Below are 18,714 nucleotides of genomic sequence, written 5' to 3'. Positions count from 1 at the left end.
ACTATACAGGACTACGTCGTCAACGTAAGCTGCACACCGTCTAGCCCGGATATGACGTCGTTGATCATCCGTTGGAACGTTGCCGGAGAGTTCTTCATTCCGAATGGCATCACCTTGTACTGGAACAATCCGTCTGGTGTAACAAAGGCGGATATTTCACGAGCACGATCCGTCAGAGGGACTTGCCAAAATCCCTTCAGTAGGTCAAATTTCGTCACATACTTGGCTTTTCCCACTCGGTCGATGCAGTCATCAATCCTCGGGATTGGGAAAGTGTCTGTCTTTGTTAAAGTGTTGACCTTCCTAAAGTCCGTGCACATACGATAACTGTGATCTGATTTGGGAACAAGTATGCACGGCGAACTCCAGTTACTTTTACTGGGTTCAATAAAGTCATTGTCCAGCAGGTATTTGACTTCTTGCTGGAGATATTTCGCTTTTGTTGGATTCAGTCTGTATGGATGTTGTTTTACAGGCTTACTGTCCCCAACATCAACGTCGTGATAGATGACGTTTGTCCTCGTTGGAACATCTTGAAACAGGTGTTTATATTCGTGAAGCAGTTCTTTCACCTGTTGTTGTTGTTCTGGCTGGAGGTGTGCCAACTTTGTAGACTCCAGCTTCTCCAGGATTTCTGAGTTCTGAAGCTTGACCGAGCCCAGCTTTGAGTTTAGAGTATTTTCACTCAAGTCAGTTTCAGTATCACTATCTTCATAATGGTTTGAACTGACTGCACTGACAGGCTGAGTTATAGTAGGATTATCCCTATCCAAATATGGCTTAAGCATATTTATGTGACATAGCTGTTTTTGTTTTCGCCTGTCAGGTGTTATTATGATGTAATTTAAATCACTCAATTTCTTATCAATTAGGTATGGCCCAAAGTAACGAGCATGGAGTGGTTTGCCAGGAATTGGAAGTAGAACAAGAACTTTTTGACCTGGTTCAAACTTCCGTTTTGAGGTGCTTTTATCATATCTGGTTTTCATTGACTGCTGAGATGACTCAAGATTTCTCTGGCTAATTCACATGCTTTAGAGAGTTTTGTACGAAAATCTGACACATATTGCAAAATATTCAGACAATCATCGTCGTCAGACAGGAATTTCTCTTTAACGAGCTTAAGTGGGCCACGGACTGTATGTCCAAATACAAGCTCAAATGGGCTAAAACCAAGAGACTCTTGAATTGACTCTCTAACAGCAAAGAGCAGAAAATGAATTCCTTCATCCCACTGCTTCTCTGTGTCAAAACAGTAGGTCCTAATCATGTTTTTCAAAGTTTGATGAAATCGCTCAAGAGCACCCTGACTTTCTGGATGATAGGCGGAGGACCTATACTGTTTAATGCCTAGCTGATCCATTACTTGTTGAAAAATTCCAGACATAAAGTTGGAGCCTTGATCGGACTGGACACATTTAGGGAGGCCAAATAAAGTGAAAAATTTGACTAAAGCTCTCACTATAGTCTTTGTCTTTATGTTTCTCAGTGGTATGGCTTCTGGGAACCGGGTTGATGTACACATAATTGTCAACATATACTCATTTCCTGATCTTGTTTTTGGTAGGGGCCCAACACAGTCTATTAGAATCCTACTAAATGGTTCTTGAAATGCAGGAATTGGCTGTAAAGGGCCTTTGGAATGGTCTGATTGCTTTCCTACCATTTGACATGTGTGACAAGTTTTACAGAAATGTGTACATCTTGCCTGAGATTAGGCCAATAAAGTGACTGAGAATTTTGTGACAAGTTTTCCTTACTCCTAAATGACCAGCCCAGGGGGTTTCATGGGCCAGGCGCAATATTTCAGCACAGTAGGGCTTTGGAACCACAATTTGATGTTTTATAGCCCAATCGTCATCAACCAAAACATCTGGAGGTCTCCATTTACGCATGAGAATACCAGATTTTGTATATTAGGAAACAGAGCTATCTGAAGTTTTACCTTCATCATCTACCCTGTCAAACAAAGACAAAATATCTGGTCTTTGTGTTGTTCTGCAATGAGATTTGATCTAGAAAATGTCTTACTTTGGTCAGCAGAAGTTTTACTGGAAGTTTCAAATCCACGAGGGATAACTGAATGATCCGTGTCAAACACCTGACTGAGAAAGGTGTCATTTAAGTCAACATCTGTGACATTATTTTTGAGAGTATATTGATTCTCAGAAGTTTTCTTTGACATGGCTCGAGTAATGGCACATGAAGGAAATAAATCGGTATCTCTTGTTCAATTGGCTCTGGATCCTTGATCTAAACTAGGATTATCAGTCACAAGTGGATTAGTAATGACCTTGTCCCCAGCAAGGTCGTTTCCAGAAGAAGGTGAATCCCTTCAAAAGGCAAAAAAAGGCCTAATACCTAAAGCCACAGGTCCAGAAACAAAGTCCGAAGACAAATAGACATTATGGAGAGGAACAGGAATGTAGTCATTACAATCTACCCCCTTAATAAGAACTTTAGAACCTGAAAATGACTTTTCAGAAAACGGCAGGGTATCTGCCAACAAAAGAGACTGGGAAGCCCCGGTATCTCTTAAAATTTTGACAGGGGTAGCGGAAGAGAAATCACTAGAAAGTGATATAAAACCATTATGAATAAATGGTCTCGAAAATACCCATAATGCTATCTTGAGAAGAATTGACCTTGACCTCATTAATTGGGGATAAGAGGGGTTTAACCTCAGAAAATGTGTTGCACACATTATTAGACTCTAATTGAGTTGATGAAGAAAAAAGCCGGTTGGCTTAGATCCACTTTGACCACTTTGACCTTCACGTTTTCTTTTCAATTTGAAACACTCTGACATTAAATGGCCGTCTTTCTTACAATAATTACAAGAAAGTGTACCGAACTGTTTGTCAGAAGGAGATTGAGACTTGGGATCTGATGATGTGGGAGTGTTACTTGAACTGTGTGAACTGTTGTCATTTGATTTCCTACTCTCCTTTGAGAAATTCTTGGATGAAAAGGACGAGTTAAATTTACCTGCATTGTTTCTGTATGAAAAGGACTGGGATGGTTTGCTGAGAAATGAAGATTTGTGGGTCAATGAATAATCATCGGCCAAACGTGCAGCAACCTCTAATGTATCTGCCTTTTGTTCATTGATAAACGTCTTGATGTCACTCCGGATGCACCTTTTAAATTCCTCAATCAAAACAAGTTGTCGTAATTTGTCATAATTCTGACTGACCTTTTCGAAGAACACCAACGATCAAACAGTTGTTCTTTTGTTCGAGCAAATTCAACATAAGTTTGATCCTTCACCTTCTCACAATCCCTAAATTTCTGACGGTAAGCTTCAGGCACCAACTCATAGCCCTTGAGAATTAATTCCTTCACAGAATCATAATTTGAAGCCTGCTCTACTGACACTGAATGTAAATTTCTCTGGCTTTACCCACCAAAGCACTCTGCAAAAGCATAGACCAGGACTCCTTAGGCCAACTCAGACTCTGAGCAATTTTCTCAAAATGAAGGAAATATTTATCAACATCCTTTTCTTGGAAAGGGGGAACTAGCCTGAAATGCTTAGTGATGTCAAACTTGTCTGAAGGGAAGAATTTTCCTGACTGTCCAAGCTCCAAACGTTTCATTTCTAATCTTTCCTGCCTGTCTTTCTCTCTCTGTCTTTCTTCCATTTCTAATTGCATTTGTATTTTTTCTTTTCTAATGCCTGTCTCTCTCTTTTTCCATTTGTAATTCTAGTTTCTTGATCTCCAAATTTGTCTGCATTTCTAATTCTAATTTTCTTAGTTCAGAGGTAGACTCGGCTCATAATCTTTCAGGGTGGATTCCTCAAATTGGCCTAAATCAACTAGATGTTTGGCAATACGGTACTGTATTTCCCTCTTGCGCATAGATCTTTTGACTTCTACTTTAAGGAAATTGGCCAGTGTTATGAGGTCGTCTTTTCTGAGGGAATCAAATGTGTCCTGATCAAGGTCATCCATTTCCTCTGGTTTAAATTCCGCCATGATTAAATTTCGCTGAGTTCAAAGTATACAGTAGTTTTGAAAAGGCTGTCAAAATGTTGTCAAACGGCTCAAAATATTCGTCTCCCGGACGAGCCCCCAATTTGTTACGTGCAGAGAAAACGAACAAAAGGGTGAACTCAGCAGTTTCCGTTTAAACAAAATTTATTACGAAAACAAAACTAATTGCTAAGTTAGGGACAGAGTACAAGCTTTAAAAGTGTACAGACTACTTATCTCAGCTGGGACGGCAAAGCTCCAGTCTCAGAGTTGTAACAGTCAGTTGGATGAATGAACAGTCCTTTGGCTTGCAGGCTTGAAGCTGCACAAAGACCACAGTATAAATCCAGCGTTGACAGTGAAGGTCTTGAAAAGTCTTGAGAATGACTACTGCTGGAGTTTAGTAACACACAAGAGACACGATCCCAAAAGTCTGACTGGAAGCTGTGCACGTCCCTTTTATAAAGGCATATAAGAACAATCTAGAACTTTTATGACATGCTAATTACTGTTCTAAAATTATCTCCCTTACACAACTAATCAACTTTCCAGAACATTCCAAACATGACTAATTGAATTCAAGGTTGTGAGGTCATCAAGGGCAGTGACCTTGAGAATGTTCTAGACTAATTGAACTCAGGTCATGATGAGTGTGGGGGAAATGACCTACATAACAATAGTGACGCTATGTAGCTGTGCAGTATTGAAACTTATCATAAAATGGCCACCTCGTCTAACAGTAACACGTATTGTCAGGATTATCGTACGGAAAAAAGACTGCAAAACTAAGACTTATGAATCTTCATCAGAATTGAACACATCATGATTGTACACGAGTATCAACCGTGAATGCACGTTGAGCTCGGCAGTTACACAAGCATGGTACGCTACATGCATAGCCCTACGAGTATGGCGACAGTGTCCGGCTTTGGCTACGCCGGGGGCTACGCCGCCTACCGGAGGTGGGAGGCGGCGTAGCCAAAGCCGGACACTCTCGCCATACTCGTACGGCTAGCTACATGCACTGCCGCGATGCCGATCGTATGCATTCCAAGGCCTATCCCGGAATTTGTTTCACAAACAACCTCAAAGGAGAGCAAACATACTTCTATGGACAATGACGAATACGTTTCTTGGCGAAGCAAAATCAAAACAGTGCAGCAGTACATGAAGTAGGTCATGGCCTTGGACTCTGTGCACGAACCTGATTGGACACTTCAATACCTTTGACCCAAAGTTATTATTCATCAGCACTTCCATGCCATGAGGCTAGGTAGAGAACGTATTACGTACGCAGTGTACGCTGTGTGTTAGGAACGCACACAGGGAATGCACAGCGTACACTGCGTACGTACGCAGGGCTAGCGAGAGAGTTGCCGACATCGACGGTTATTTACGAAAAAAGAATAAAAGACTGGCATTTTTGGAAGCGATCGAGTAGCTGCGGTAGGCAGGGATACGACTTGGGCCCAAGAACGCTGAATTTCGGCAGTAATTTGGCTTTTTACGTCAAGTCCAAAAATGGATTTGAAGTCACCAACTCTACGTACGGGTCTTTGCAGGGCTGTGGTGAGCGGGGCTATTAATAGCTGTAGCGGAACACACAGCATCGTACGCAGGGCTAAGAACGTATGTACTCATTTCTGGCGATCGAGCAGCGAGGGAATTACAATCAATTACCAAGGATGAAGCTAATTTGCTAAACGATATTTTATCTTGAATAGTGAGTTGAATGAGTAATAAAATATCATATTTTTAATGTTCAATACGAGGTTGAAACACGGAGGGACCGTGGTTGAAACCAGAGCTATCCAGCTGTAGCCAACCTGGACAAGCACATTTCACAGCGCCCTCAAACAGTCGATTGTTTTCACTTGTCATACGCGGCGTAACAGAAAAATTAAAACTTTCATAACTTCATTAATATCCAAGCCACGCCCACCAAAACCTTTTCAGTTCTAGCCATTTGAATTCTGAAGATGTCTACCAAATTTGACTGAAATACGTTCAGCCGTTTTTGAGAAAATGGACCAACAGACAGACAGACACACAGACAGACAGACATCGCTGCGACATAACCTCGCTGCGCGCATGCGCACGCGAGGTAAAAATAGGTGATGTTTTCTGTTCGCACTATTACGCTTTGTTTGCAACTATGGAATACCTAATCAATCATGTATTTTGAATTACCGTTCAAATGCCGAAGTTGTACAGCTGAAATAGTTCCGGGTTAGTTGTTCAGTCAAGAAACTATGACAATGCGGTCCACTACGTCACCAACAAGTTGTAGAATCCCATCGAGAGCGTGACGTCAAAGCGCCTCAAAATGGAAAATTACTTTTGCATTTTCAGATTTTTAACATGTAAGGTTATCCCTTTCTTTCACTCTTGCATCGCCAGTATAATATCAAAGCTATGCGGTACCTTTGTTGTTCGTAAGCTTGTCATTATATCGTTACGGTGGTTTGCTTCCTAAAAGTAAGAGATGGATTCTTACACCAACTGATGTGATGTCTTTCAAAAACTAACCAACTCTAAAGCGAACTTGTCAACTTTTTTTTACTGTAGAGACGAACAGGTTATGTTTTTCGTTAATAGTCTACCGAATGCATTATTTGTAGAGTTCAATTCTTTCTCGGTTTGTCAGTTCGTTTACAGTTCCACAACTCTAATCCTCTGTGCATTTTGTTCAGCGATGATAATTTTCTGGAAAGGCTCCTCCCCTGTGACACATACTCCAACTGGTCTCTGCATTGCCTCTGCACCGCAGTGGACGGGGCAAATAAATGCACCAGAGGAAGTGAATTTTTGTACACGGTTGTTGTAATCACAGACATAAACATGACCATGTTGATCACTGCAAATTCCCTCAGGGTAGTTTAACTGACCGTCGCCACTGCCCTTGGATCCAAAGGAAAAGAGGTATCTACCGTGAGCATCGAATGCCTTGACTGAGTGGCTGCCATAATCAGAGACAAATACTTTGCCCTCTCTATTCTCCACAGCGACCCCTAATGGACCTCGAAACTGACCCACTCCATTACCCTTGCTGCCAAAGCGCTTTATACAGTTTCCACTTTGACTATATATTTGGACACAGCACAAAGAATAATCGACAACATAAACATAACCATTGTGAGGACCAATTGCGATACCGTAGACATCCTTGAGTTTCCCTTTGCCAAAGCATCTTATCATCTCGCCATTCTCATCACAGACCACTACCTGATTGTTACCACCGTCTGTTGTGAAGATATTTCCATCTTCAGAGACTGTGCAGTAGCGCGGTCGAAAGTATGCGATCTCTGTAAATTTGTGAATCACTTGATGGCCTCCTTGTAAGATAAATGTTTGTAGCCTCTTGTTATTTTCGTCGGCTACGATAATGCTCTCATTCTTTGTTATTATCACTCCCCGCGGTCCACTCAACTGTCCGATGCCCGAACCATACCCTCCGAAAGCTCTCATCGCACCTTTCTGTGGACCTAGCGTAACTGTGACTGGCGAACCTCGCACTTCTTTCCCGTCTACGGACACTGACAATTCATGTGGCCCTGTGGTCTTCAACGTATTTGTTAGTGAAAATGTTCCCCCCTGATTACGTCTAACTGTGAGGATAAAAGTCCTTTCATCAGTTGTCGTCATCACAGCTGTAATTCTCTCCTCCTTAATCTTACTTCTTCTTTCCCGAGATCTTACAATGAGTCTTACCGTCATCTGTTCACCAACCCTCCAATACTTTGGAACATCACGCAGTTCATAACTGTGCATGGCTGTCATTAACGTGCCCAAAACCCTTTCTACACAAAAGTCTGCAGGCTGGAATTCTACGTGGTCGTCCACTACTGGTTCGCATTCAGTTGTCACGTTTATTAATTCCCAGATCTTTGACGTAATGCTCTTCTTTGCAGACATCAACTGTGAAGTGTTTCCATACTGCATTAACGTGTTAGCGTAGTCTCTGGTTGCTGCGATGTCATTTTCTGTGCACTCCAGATCTTTCAGTTGTGATTGCAAATCCGATTTCCTTTTTTCGTGCGCAATGTTCAGCTGATGCAACAAGCCTTCACCATTTTCTCGCATTTCGCGAGTGGTTTCTTCAATAGTTTTCTCTGTGTGAGCTCGCACTTTTTGTTTCTCTTCCTTGAAGCGACTATCCACGGACTCGACCATCTGTTGCACGGCGGATTTGCTCACACTCGCTTCGTTTTCCTTGATGCGCAGGTCCTTCGTCATCGCAGTAAGAAAGTGTTTGAACTCGGCCGCTGCCTCGTCCAAATATCTGAATTTGTGCTCTGGCCGGGGGTGATCAACAGCCGCGCATTCTAGGCAGATCGACACTTTGCACGTATCGCAGTAGAATTTGACGACGTTTTCATGGTGTTTACTGCAGTGGGGCGGGGGTCGCACCGAGGCAGGGTTGTTGAACTTTGCCTTCTCGTACTCGTCGATGGCTATCAGGCGATGGGATCGAGTGGCAGGGAGGAACCTGTGGGCCTTTGAACAAATGCCGCACAGACTTACGGAACAATCGATACACCTTTCTGTAACTTCCGCAGTTTCACAAGCTTCACAATTCCTCTGCGCTGCCGTCTTCTCGTCTTGCTCTTCGAAAAGCTCCACAAGTTGGTTGACGAATAAGTTGGCCGGCAACTCCGACACACCTCGGGCAGAAACTTTGTGCGAACGACGACATATTGGACAAGTCAGTTGGTCGCTAGCGCTCTTCTCAAGAATCTTTATCAAACACTGCTCACAAAACGTGTGCGTGCACGGCAGAACCTTTGCGCTTTTATATCGCTCCGAACAGACACAACAACAGAGAAAATTCTCCTTCACGACATCAAAGAAGTTTGATTGCTCTGACGCCATAGTTGACCTTCTTTCAACAGGTTGCACGCAAAGCAAGACTCCCTAGAAATGATGAAAATGTTCATTTATAAATATATGTGGAGCATTGTATTTCAATTCGATCCAAAATGATTCATTCTTGGAATTTTTTACAGCAGAATCGCAGCAGAACTCAATTTTTCGCCTCTAGGGGTGGGCGATTTGATATTCCGGGAGGGGGTCGGATGATTGACAAGGGATCATAATTTTTATTGCCCAGGTTTACTTAGAATTATTGATTTAAGCTTGGCCAATTCTGGTAAACTTTTTGTTTCATTTCGCTACCCGACGAATCGTTTTATGCCAATATTCCCTGTTCTTTGATATTGAGATTTTCCTCTTTTTTACATTACATAACAAAAGCGAATATTTTGAAAGGCATGTGAAGCAGCTCAAAGTCGACATATAACATAAAGGGATTAGACGCAAACTTTACGGCAGCAAATTACTGATGGTGGACATCACAAGGTGATTGCAAATGAATTAATTACAAACTCAGTCTGTTAAAAAGACACTACCACTGTTTAGTTTCGATCTTGGATGCTCTATAGGTAGTTGGTCGATCATGTTTTTCTTCAGTTGGAGAGAGACCTCCTGACCCAAAAACCTTTGAATATTACAAATTAAAATGAAGACATTTGGTGACCATATACCTTTGGGAATGTTTTAAACAACGTGCAGTTTTCATGAAAAACCAGACACGGAATGATACCCAATTTTTCCCTTTTCAAAAGAAACAAATGAATATCCAAGTTGGGAAAAAATTCTACAGCTTAAATCAGGAAACCTTTCCAGTGTTAATACGGACGCGCACACGCTTTAGAACGTTTCTGCGCAGATTTAACTCCAGCCTGCCGCAAATGGGTTATTTTGTTGCGCATGTATTTAACATCACCTGTCATTGTTGAAATTGCGCTTTTACCTAATTTTTTGACCCAGTCTCTTAGAAATACATGTGACCTATAACCTTGTCATATTTTGACCCCTAGGAAGCTGGTTTTTATTCAATATGAGCGACAAAATTAACATTTCTCTCCCATTTACATGGCGCATATTACCCATTCACCTGGAGATATTGTAAAAAGTAGCGTGGTGACACCCTTTTATTAAAAGTGTAAACAAAATGGTATTATGTCAGGATTTTATTCGCCAAGTTTGGTCAAAATGACACCATTCAGAGCGACAGGAAGAAAGTTCGAAAATTATGTAGTGATATAATTTCGATATCGTCATTTTGTAATCGATACTTATGTAAAAATTTCTTTACAAACATCATGAAAACTATACATTCGATAGATATGGATCTTAAGTCTTGGTATTTATTAAAATTAACTCATTTGCTAAGCTTTTTATAATTGCTTTCTTTAGTTTAAGTGAATTATATCATTTTTATTTATTTCTAACGACGCCATTTTAACGTCCGTTTCCATGGAAACGAGCGCGGTGACCCCCATTTTTTATTTCATTTTTGCACTTGCACAACTTCCAAGAATATTTGTGAAAAGGACGCGTTGGAATGACACGCCAAAGATAAAAGCAATAACTAGCAGTAACTGTCATCTCCGTACATTATTTTTTACCATACATCTGCTTGCATTTTTTTTTATTTTTCCTGCTATCCCGGCTCGATTTTTACAAAGGAAACCTCTTGGATTTGTTCCCCCCAAAATCTTCCAGACCCCCTTCAGGATTTCGAATTGCCCACCCCTTACAAGTGCTGTTCGACGAGCCACTTCAAAAAATAATTGCAAATTGTATTACAAATTTTTCAGCTGAAGAATTTTGCAGAAGCTTTTATTTGAGCCAATCTAAGTGTGATGGTGTATACCAAATGTGTCTTTGTACAGTACTTGGGTCGACGCCAAGTATTCTCCGTTTTGCGATTGGTAACTTAGGTAGTACTGTCAGGTGATCAGCTTCAAGGTGACGTCACGATTGCTATTTCACTGCAATTCATATCCAGGATAAAATTTAACGAATGCGCAATTTTAGACAAAACGGCATGATTTATCTAAAGTTGATGTGTGCATAACTGATACTGTGTGTCTATATGCAGATGTGTGTCTGCTTGATTTGATTTCCATTCATTGCAAGGCAAAGAAATTCACGGAAACTGGTCTTTTCAGGGTAGTGACCCAGTAAAAACACAGATAAGAAAACACGGTGAAATGTAACAAGAGCCAGGAGTTGCGGTGGTTCAAGAGTTTAATATTTCCTCAACAATAAAACCACAAAAGTAAAGGTCAATTGAAAAATTATCAAATTACTCATCATTAGATTATTGCAACTGACAAAATTTGAGTTGAATGCTACCTGAAAACAAAGATGATCAGAAAACCTCTTCCTGTCATTCTGTAATCAACTCTGCAGCAATGAAAACATCTAAAGAACAAAATATTGCAAAATCATGTTTGCTTTAAGTTGACAAACTTAACTGAAGCAATGTCCACAAAAGTTAACTTTTTAAATATTTTTAATATGCTGGAAAATTGTCTCACAGCCATACATTTGCCAAGATTTAGATCACTAATTAAAAATGTATCATGTGAATGAATACTGAACATAGAATAACAAAAAACTCACTAGCCTACTGAGCTTCATTATGGTATTGATATGCACAAAACACAGCCATAGTTTTTGATAAATGTGAAGGTAATGAGAACCTGTAATCTTTGATGATTTAATCACTTTTGTTGTTCTATATGTCAATTACAAGTTCTTGTGCTACCCACAAAGTATGTTGAAACACTATTTAAAGGGACAAAGTCGCCCATTTTTTCATGAATTTTGTTTGATACGAGATAGTGCTTATATCGTTTGACATGTTGAAAGATACTGATTGAATGGGTGACCATGTATATATTCGACCCCAATTTTCGACAAATTAAATGAAACCATGGCGAAAATGAATTATCGGTCATGACCATTAATTCATTTTTGCCATGGTTTCATGTATCGTGTCCAAATGGGGGTCAAATATATGCATGGTCACCCATTCATTCAGTATCTTTCAACATGTCAAACAATGTAAATAGTATCTCGTATCAAACAAAATTCATGGAAAAATGGGCGACTTTGTCCCTTTAAGTTGGCAACAAAGTGCCTATAGGTGTAAACTGCACTGATATTGTTTACATTGAATTCTAAGCCAGACTAGAAATATCACTTGTAAATAATAATAATAGACTTTACATATGTACTGAGTTGATAAGCTCAACACTGTCTACATCAACCTGATTTGATTAGTGGAACAATACACTATTAATTACATTGAAAAACAAAAATATTTGGAAAAAATGATCGAAGCTTTGAAAGCTGACAGATAAAGGTACATAGAATTGTTTCAAAGACTAATTTAGTAGATGTATAATGATTCAATGATGTGGTGTGACAATGATTTAAGTTAGAATTTTCAACAGGGAATGAAGGTACTACATTTGAGCCTGACTCTATACAATGCCTTGATCCAAGCTGCTATGATGTAGAATTATGCAGACTTGGAAAATCTGACAAAAAATACCGGTGATTAATACATGTCTCATTGAAATTGGTGAAAAAGTGGGCTGTATATGAACAAATAATTGACCAAACATTCACAAGTATATTGAAAATATACTTCTGATAGTTAATGACAAAGATGTTGAATGATACCATTATAATGTGAGGACAACATGCCCCTTCCTGGTCCAGTATTAATCTGTCTCTTCTGCAAATCACAGAACAGGAAACAGACAGAGGGATACAAGACTTGTCCCTTTGAGTGTTACTGAACCCTCACATGTATTTTGTACATGATTTGTGGATACATAAGGGTAACGACAATGCTCTGGTAACTGACAATGTTGATAACTTTTAACCTAAATAGAACAAAGAGACAAACCCGAACTGAAATCGGGGTAAACTGGTGGTGCCGAGCTGATTTTCAGCGTTGTTGAAAGCAGCAACGCAATCCTTCCAAGACAATGACATAATAGGGTAATAAACAGCTACTATGAATAAAACAAAGCTTGAAAACACCCACTGAAACACTCACACAACTAATCCTGCCAAGTCATCTTGCTCATAAAACGGGTGGCTCTGAGTTGCTATGAACATGAGCTGTGGCCAGCTTTAGAGAATTTCACATAATCTATCAATTTCAAATTCCCTTGGTTGTAGCAAAAAAGATCTGCTGGCTTTTGGCCTCTGGGCCCAAAGATTGTTCTTGGCTATATACACTACATATTTGACATGAGAAACTTCCAATCAACCAGACTGAGCATTACTAGATACAGGATACTGAAGCAGGATGTTTAAAAGTGAATACAGGAACAATCATTCAGAATGCCTGGATCATAATGATAGTAGTCTTGTGGCTTTGTAATTTAAACGAATTTTCCAAGTTGCACACCCTTTACAAATTGGTCCTACCACTGCGGAGTTGCTGAAATTGGCCATTTTTTATGACCCTTGCATGACCCGGCACATTGTTACTTCAGTTGGGTATGACTGCCAATCAGTTTGTTTCAAACTCTCTAAAAAAACCAAGCACCACAGAATTCTCACTGAATTGCAGCTTCACTCAACTTCAAGCAAAAACTGCAATTTGCTGAAAAGAAACTTTCTGAATTTTGAATGGTGATTGCCGTGATCTCATATTTTTTTCCCCAGACTCCTCAAGTTTAAGAGGAACCTAACCTTTTATTCCACAAGATGAAAGTATGTCCTCCATATGAATAATACAAAGGTTAGAATTTTCCTTTCAATTTAAGGCACCTAACATATAGCAATCACCAGCAAAATCCCTGCCATCACCAAAAATATCAGAAAGTAATGTCATATTTAGTCTTCAAAATAGTCTGTTCCTTACAGACCAATGGGCATCACTAGCTACGCATGGCATCCAACACATTCTATGATACTCACACAAAATATGTTGCAGGTTGCACACACACAGGAAATTTTAAATGTGGGCTTGTAGTTCTTCGCCAATTTTTTTTTTATCCAGGATAAGTGTTCTCAATACACAGTCACTCTATGCATTAAAAATTTCAGAAACTGAAGTCTTGACGTTATCTGCTACATGAACTGCACAACAAAACTGATAGCTGCCATTTTTTTCATAAATCAAAAAATACAAATTTAGGAAGAGCTTTAGTAAACTATGCATGTTGCCAGTTCCACAATTTGTCACTTAAATTCAGAAGCTAGTAGGACAACAGAATGCAGCACATAATTCTGATGCATAGTCAAAAGACATGCATTTAACTATGTGCAAGATACAATGAAGCTGGAAGGAGTATATAGTAAGAAATATTCCATCAGTATAGAGTTTCTATAACACACGCAGTAGATATACATTATACTGACAGTTAATATGCTAAGCTGATGAATACCTTTAGAGAAGAAATATTCTATCTTAAGTATTTGTGTAACAGACCGATGACTCTGTGTATTGGTTAGAAAATAATTAAGTGAGTCCCTTGCACTATTTGGTCAGGCAAACATGTGCTATTTTCTCATTTCACTGACTAGCCAATAATGTGTACTCCTATGCTGACATTGAATGGTACCTGGGCATCAATGTTATCAATATTTATCACCACTGGTGCGGTACCTGGCAAACTGATGCTACGCTGTTCACTTCGTAGGCTTTCAATGCCTCCGTACGGATATTGCTTGTGCTTTGGTATGGGATCAAATTTGACAGCCATTGTCGACCCGAAAGGACATATTGGCGGTCCCTCCCATCCTTCACCATCGTGGCTGAACATCATGCTGCGAGGGTGTAAACCTCGCGCACCTCGTGGAAGTACCATAGATTCACCATGTTGGTATACCTGCACCACGGGCCCCCGTTGGACGACTCCCACTTGCCTGTAGACCCCAAGGCTGCTTCCGTCCCTCGCCTTGGCGAGGACATAGACTTTGTATCGATTCTCAATGTGGTCTTCATTTGGAAACAACCTCAGCAGCATGTTCGTGTTACTGACTTGACACAGTCCCATCCAAATTTTGGTCCGGGATTTCCTACTCTCCGATTGGCCAGAAAATGCATGAGGGGGCACGACATGAACTTCCCACAGCATATTGTGCCGATCTGGTCTCCTGTTGTTTCCCAGAGACACTGTATCACGCTGCGGGTGGCAATAGAGCGGGGAACTGTAGCAACGGGGCAAGTGTTCCTCTCCCTGAAACTCCTGCCTCATGGACTGAACCAAGGCGTGAAACCGATACGCCTTCGATATGTGCTCTTTCACTATATCGGGGAGCTTCTTCATCAGATCTGATTCCTCAATCTTGTACAGCTTCTGCGCATCAATTTGGGAAAAGCGAATCAACTGCATGACCCGTTTGCCCAAGTCTTCGACTTCTGACTCCCGCTCAGGCGCCAGCAACCACTTCTGTATGGCCATGAAGAGGGTAAACTCATCCTGTCACTACAAGATCCGAACTCTGTAGGATTTCACATACAAAGTCAACATCAAGGCCAAGCCACTCCTCAGTGGTGATGACAGAATCCAGCTGAGACAATATCACCTCAAGGCACTTTCCACTCAGATTATCAAGATCGAATTTTCGGGCATACGACAGCCACCGCATGGCACCTTTGACTGATCGCTTCTCAACCTTTGAGGTCATGTATTGTGAACAGTATGTGCGTAGGTCCACTACGTTATATTTGTCGGCCAAAAACAGCAGTGGGAGGACAGACTGTATGCTGAATTTGACCTTGCCGCAGTAAATGAACTGCAGGAATTCAGCGAATTTCTCGCTGCATTCCTCAGACTCTTCCAGCCTGACCTCGCACTGTTGAGATTCTCCCCAGTTAGAACTCGTCAACATGGTCTGAAGGACATCACTTGACTTGGCCAGCATGAACTTGTGGGCATAGAAGCTAAGATTGCCAACTTTGAGGGTGATGTCACTCATCGTAGGGTTGTTGTAGAAAGATTTCAGCTCGTCTGCAAAATCTACCAAACTGCCGTGTATTTCAACATCCGTCTCTTCTGACTTTGGTGGCTGGATACTGTCACTGCATCCACAGCACGAAGTGCTTGCAGTCTCTTCATCAGAGGATGACATGTCCGTTTTGCTCTCAAGCACCCTGTGTATTAATGAAACATTTATGACATGAGTGTGACAATACAGGCGGTTGCAATCTACCAGTGAAAGTAGCAAGAAGTACTGTTGAATACTGCTTGCTGCTTCACACTCTCTAAAATACTGCTACACTTGTAAACAGCAATGCAGTACAACATCTTGAAATATCAACTTTCATATAAACCAGAAAGATCAACCTTTGAAATATGCAATTTTGCAAATCATTTTGATGCACAGTAAGCTAGTTTCTTTGATAATAGCTAACATCTGGTGCACAATTTACGGTAATAATAAAAGTATATATAACATTTTTAATAAATTATAAAGGACTCAGTTATCTTCAGAGATAAATTATTTGAATTGACATTAAATGAGCACAGTACTTCTGCCATGGACTCCTTCAAAATAAACATGTCGCAAATGCTCAGGTGTTATCATTATGTATAGAACTTTCATATGTCTACGACGAGGACGAATGTATCCCATATCCTGTCAACTTCACAGGTCACACGGTTTTGTGGAGGGATCGTGACATGTCACACGAAGGAGGCAAAACGTGTCCCATATGTTGGCATTTTAACACCGGTTTCATCATTTGAAGGCCCTCACAACATTATTATGGATGTTATAAACATCATTTTTACTGACTTAACCTGCTGTAACATATTTTGCAAAGTAGGTGACAGTGAGTCTAGTGATTCGGCAGATGGGGAAGTCACATAGGCTAAATTGGCAGGAGAAGAAAGAAATTCACCACAGAGAATCTTCAATTCCTTTTAGTACGGAAAAGTATCTACATTTAAACAGTACGTAGTCGCATGTTTCCAGTTAATCAAGGCGGCAGAGTCCAAATTGAGACTCGTTATGATTTCATTGATCAGTATACAGGCTGTGATCAGTCACTATAGACTTGTGACTCCCACTCTGACCCTTCGTTGACATTCATTGTTTCATTTCAGTTCTGTTGATATGCGTCGATACCCCGTCATCTTGCAGCACTCAGCCAAAACCCCCACTACGGGGGATTGAATGGAAGTCTTTAGCTTACCTGACCTTGGACATCAAACGATCGATAACAGGACAACATAAATACGAAAAAAGACTGTTTGTCAACCACTACGGTGGTGGCTAGAGATGTTACTGTTTCTCTTCCTGGTAATCCTTTTTCGCGGCGAGCGCTATTCTGTTTGACCTTATATGTTTGACCCTTGGCACCCCATCTCGAAGAGCAGAAGAGGGCGCTATACAAGAGTGCGCCTTGTTTTATCCAAAATCACCGGTCCGAGATACACACTGAACTGTGTTTGGAGCCCTGTTGGAAGTCAGAGTTGGGACATTGCTTTGAACCAATTTTTCGTACCCACATTGCACGTTTACTGCAAATCCTCACAGCGTGTTGAATTTTGAGTGAATACGCAGTGTCAAACGGAATAATACCACATAAACCGACTAATTTTGGGTCAGTTTTTAATTTTTCGTATTTCAGTCGGCAGTTCACAAAAATGAAAATGATTGGGGGGGGGGGGGGGAGAGATTCGAACATTTTTGGGGTAGTAGAGGGGGGACTTGAAAATTTTGCTCTGCCTGAGGGGGGGGGGGCACTTGAAAATTTTTTGGTTCCCTTTTATGTTTTACATTTTCCAATTTTATCCCATTTTAAGTATGTCATCCAATTGTTGTAATGTTTGTAATAGTCAAAATCTAGAACCATTTTTTCACATTTCGTGACTTTTATCTTGAAAAAATATAAACATGTATGATTTGTCGTTAAAAACAAAACTTGAGCCTAGTAACAGGGCAGAAGCTGCTAGTGCTGATGATTTTTGCAATATTTCTGTGCAATATATCAACTACAGTTTCTTTCTGTTTCCCTCACAGCATCGTCAAACACACAATATTCACTTTGTCGACAAAGCCTGTATATACAAATATGTATTAGGTGATAATTTTATTGGAGTCCAGACCGACAGTCAGTTGTCAGTGATACAGTGCATGGTACACATACACAGGCTGTGTTAGCAAGCTGAATACTGGACAGTTCAAAATGCTGTAGGGAGTAGAACAAGATCATAGTTGTATATTGTCAACATTATCAAAGTTAATACAACTACTCCTGCGGGCAATGTCACTATCAGGTACCGCCCTGCTACTGCAATGTCACTGTCACTGCATACCTGAGCAGCGATAGAAGTAGCTCTGACTCTGATGTACATGGTAGTTGAAGAAGAGTTTGGGTCAAATGACGCTCATGACAGTGAAACAAACTTGTACACAAGATCAGGCAGAGAGCAACATGTGGAAGACCAGGAGACTTTAAAAGTTATCGGCGATTTTTGAATTCTGGCATATGAGAATAATCAAATATCAGAGAAAAAAGATAGGGTCACCATGCTTGATTTTCTAAATTTTCATCCTCATAAAATAATACAAAAGCAAAACTTAGTAAAGACAAGTAAAGAATAGTAAAGACGAAATGAAAAAATATGTGAGTAAATGGAATTATTTATTTTTTAACCAAATTTGCTATTATTACACCCAGAATTCCAGAGATAAAAACATTTATTTGATGGAATATTTTAACCTTCCAGTATCGTCAATTTTGAGTAGTGTCTAATTCATATATGTCTTGTACTTTTGAAACAAATTTTGGTAGGTCACTATGCTCAGTTTTTTACAATATGGCAATTAGCCAGAATTCACGGTTTGCCCACTCTCTCATGATCGTCATTTTGTGTCACTCTTCGGCAGGAGCAATTGACCTGGC

General features: G+C 40.4%; 2 protein-coding genes across 2 annotated transcripts; both read right to left on the bottom strand.

Moving 5' to 3' along the window:
* Positions 1-6,629: 6,629 nt before the first annotated feature.
* On the bottom strand, positions 6,630-8,849 carry LOC139146054 (tripartite motif-containing protein 2-like). The gene has a single exon (XM_070717501.1). It carries the CDS (start codon positions 8,847-8,849, stop codon positions 6,630-6,632), a length of 2,220 nt encoding a protein of 739 aa, XP_070573602.1.
* A 2,205-nt stretch (positions 8,850-11,054) lies between these two features.
* Positions 11,055-17,153, bottom strand: LOC139145083 (BTB/POZ domain-containing protein 17-like). The gene is made up of 2 exons (XM_070716030.1): positions 16,999-17,153; positions 11,055-15,954 (listed from the first exon to the last, which is right to left on the bottom strand). Exons 1-2 carry the CDS (start codon positions 17,010-17,012, stop codon positions 15,276-15,278), a joined length of 693 nt encoding a protein of 230 aa, XP_070572131.1. The 5' UTR covers positions 17,013-17,153; the 3' UTR covers positions 11,055-15,275.
* Positions 17,154-18,714: the final 1,561 nt, after the last annotated feature.

Source organism: Ptychodera flava, chromosome 12 (assembly GCF_041260155.1).
Source record: "Ptychodera flava strain L36383 chromosome 12, AS_Pfla_20210202, whole genome shotgun sequence".
NCBI classification, from domain to species: Eukaryota; Metazoa; Hemichordata; class Enteropneusta; family Ptychoderidae; genus Ptychodera; species Ptychodera flava.
The sequence above is the reverse complement of the archived record's forward strand: the minus strand, read 5'-3'. Positions and strand labels throughout refer to the sequence as shown.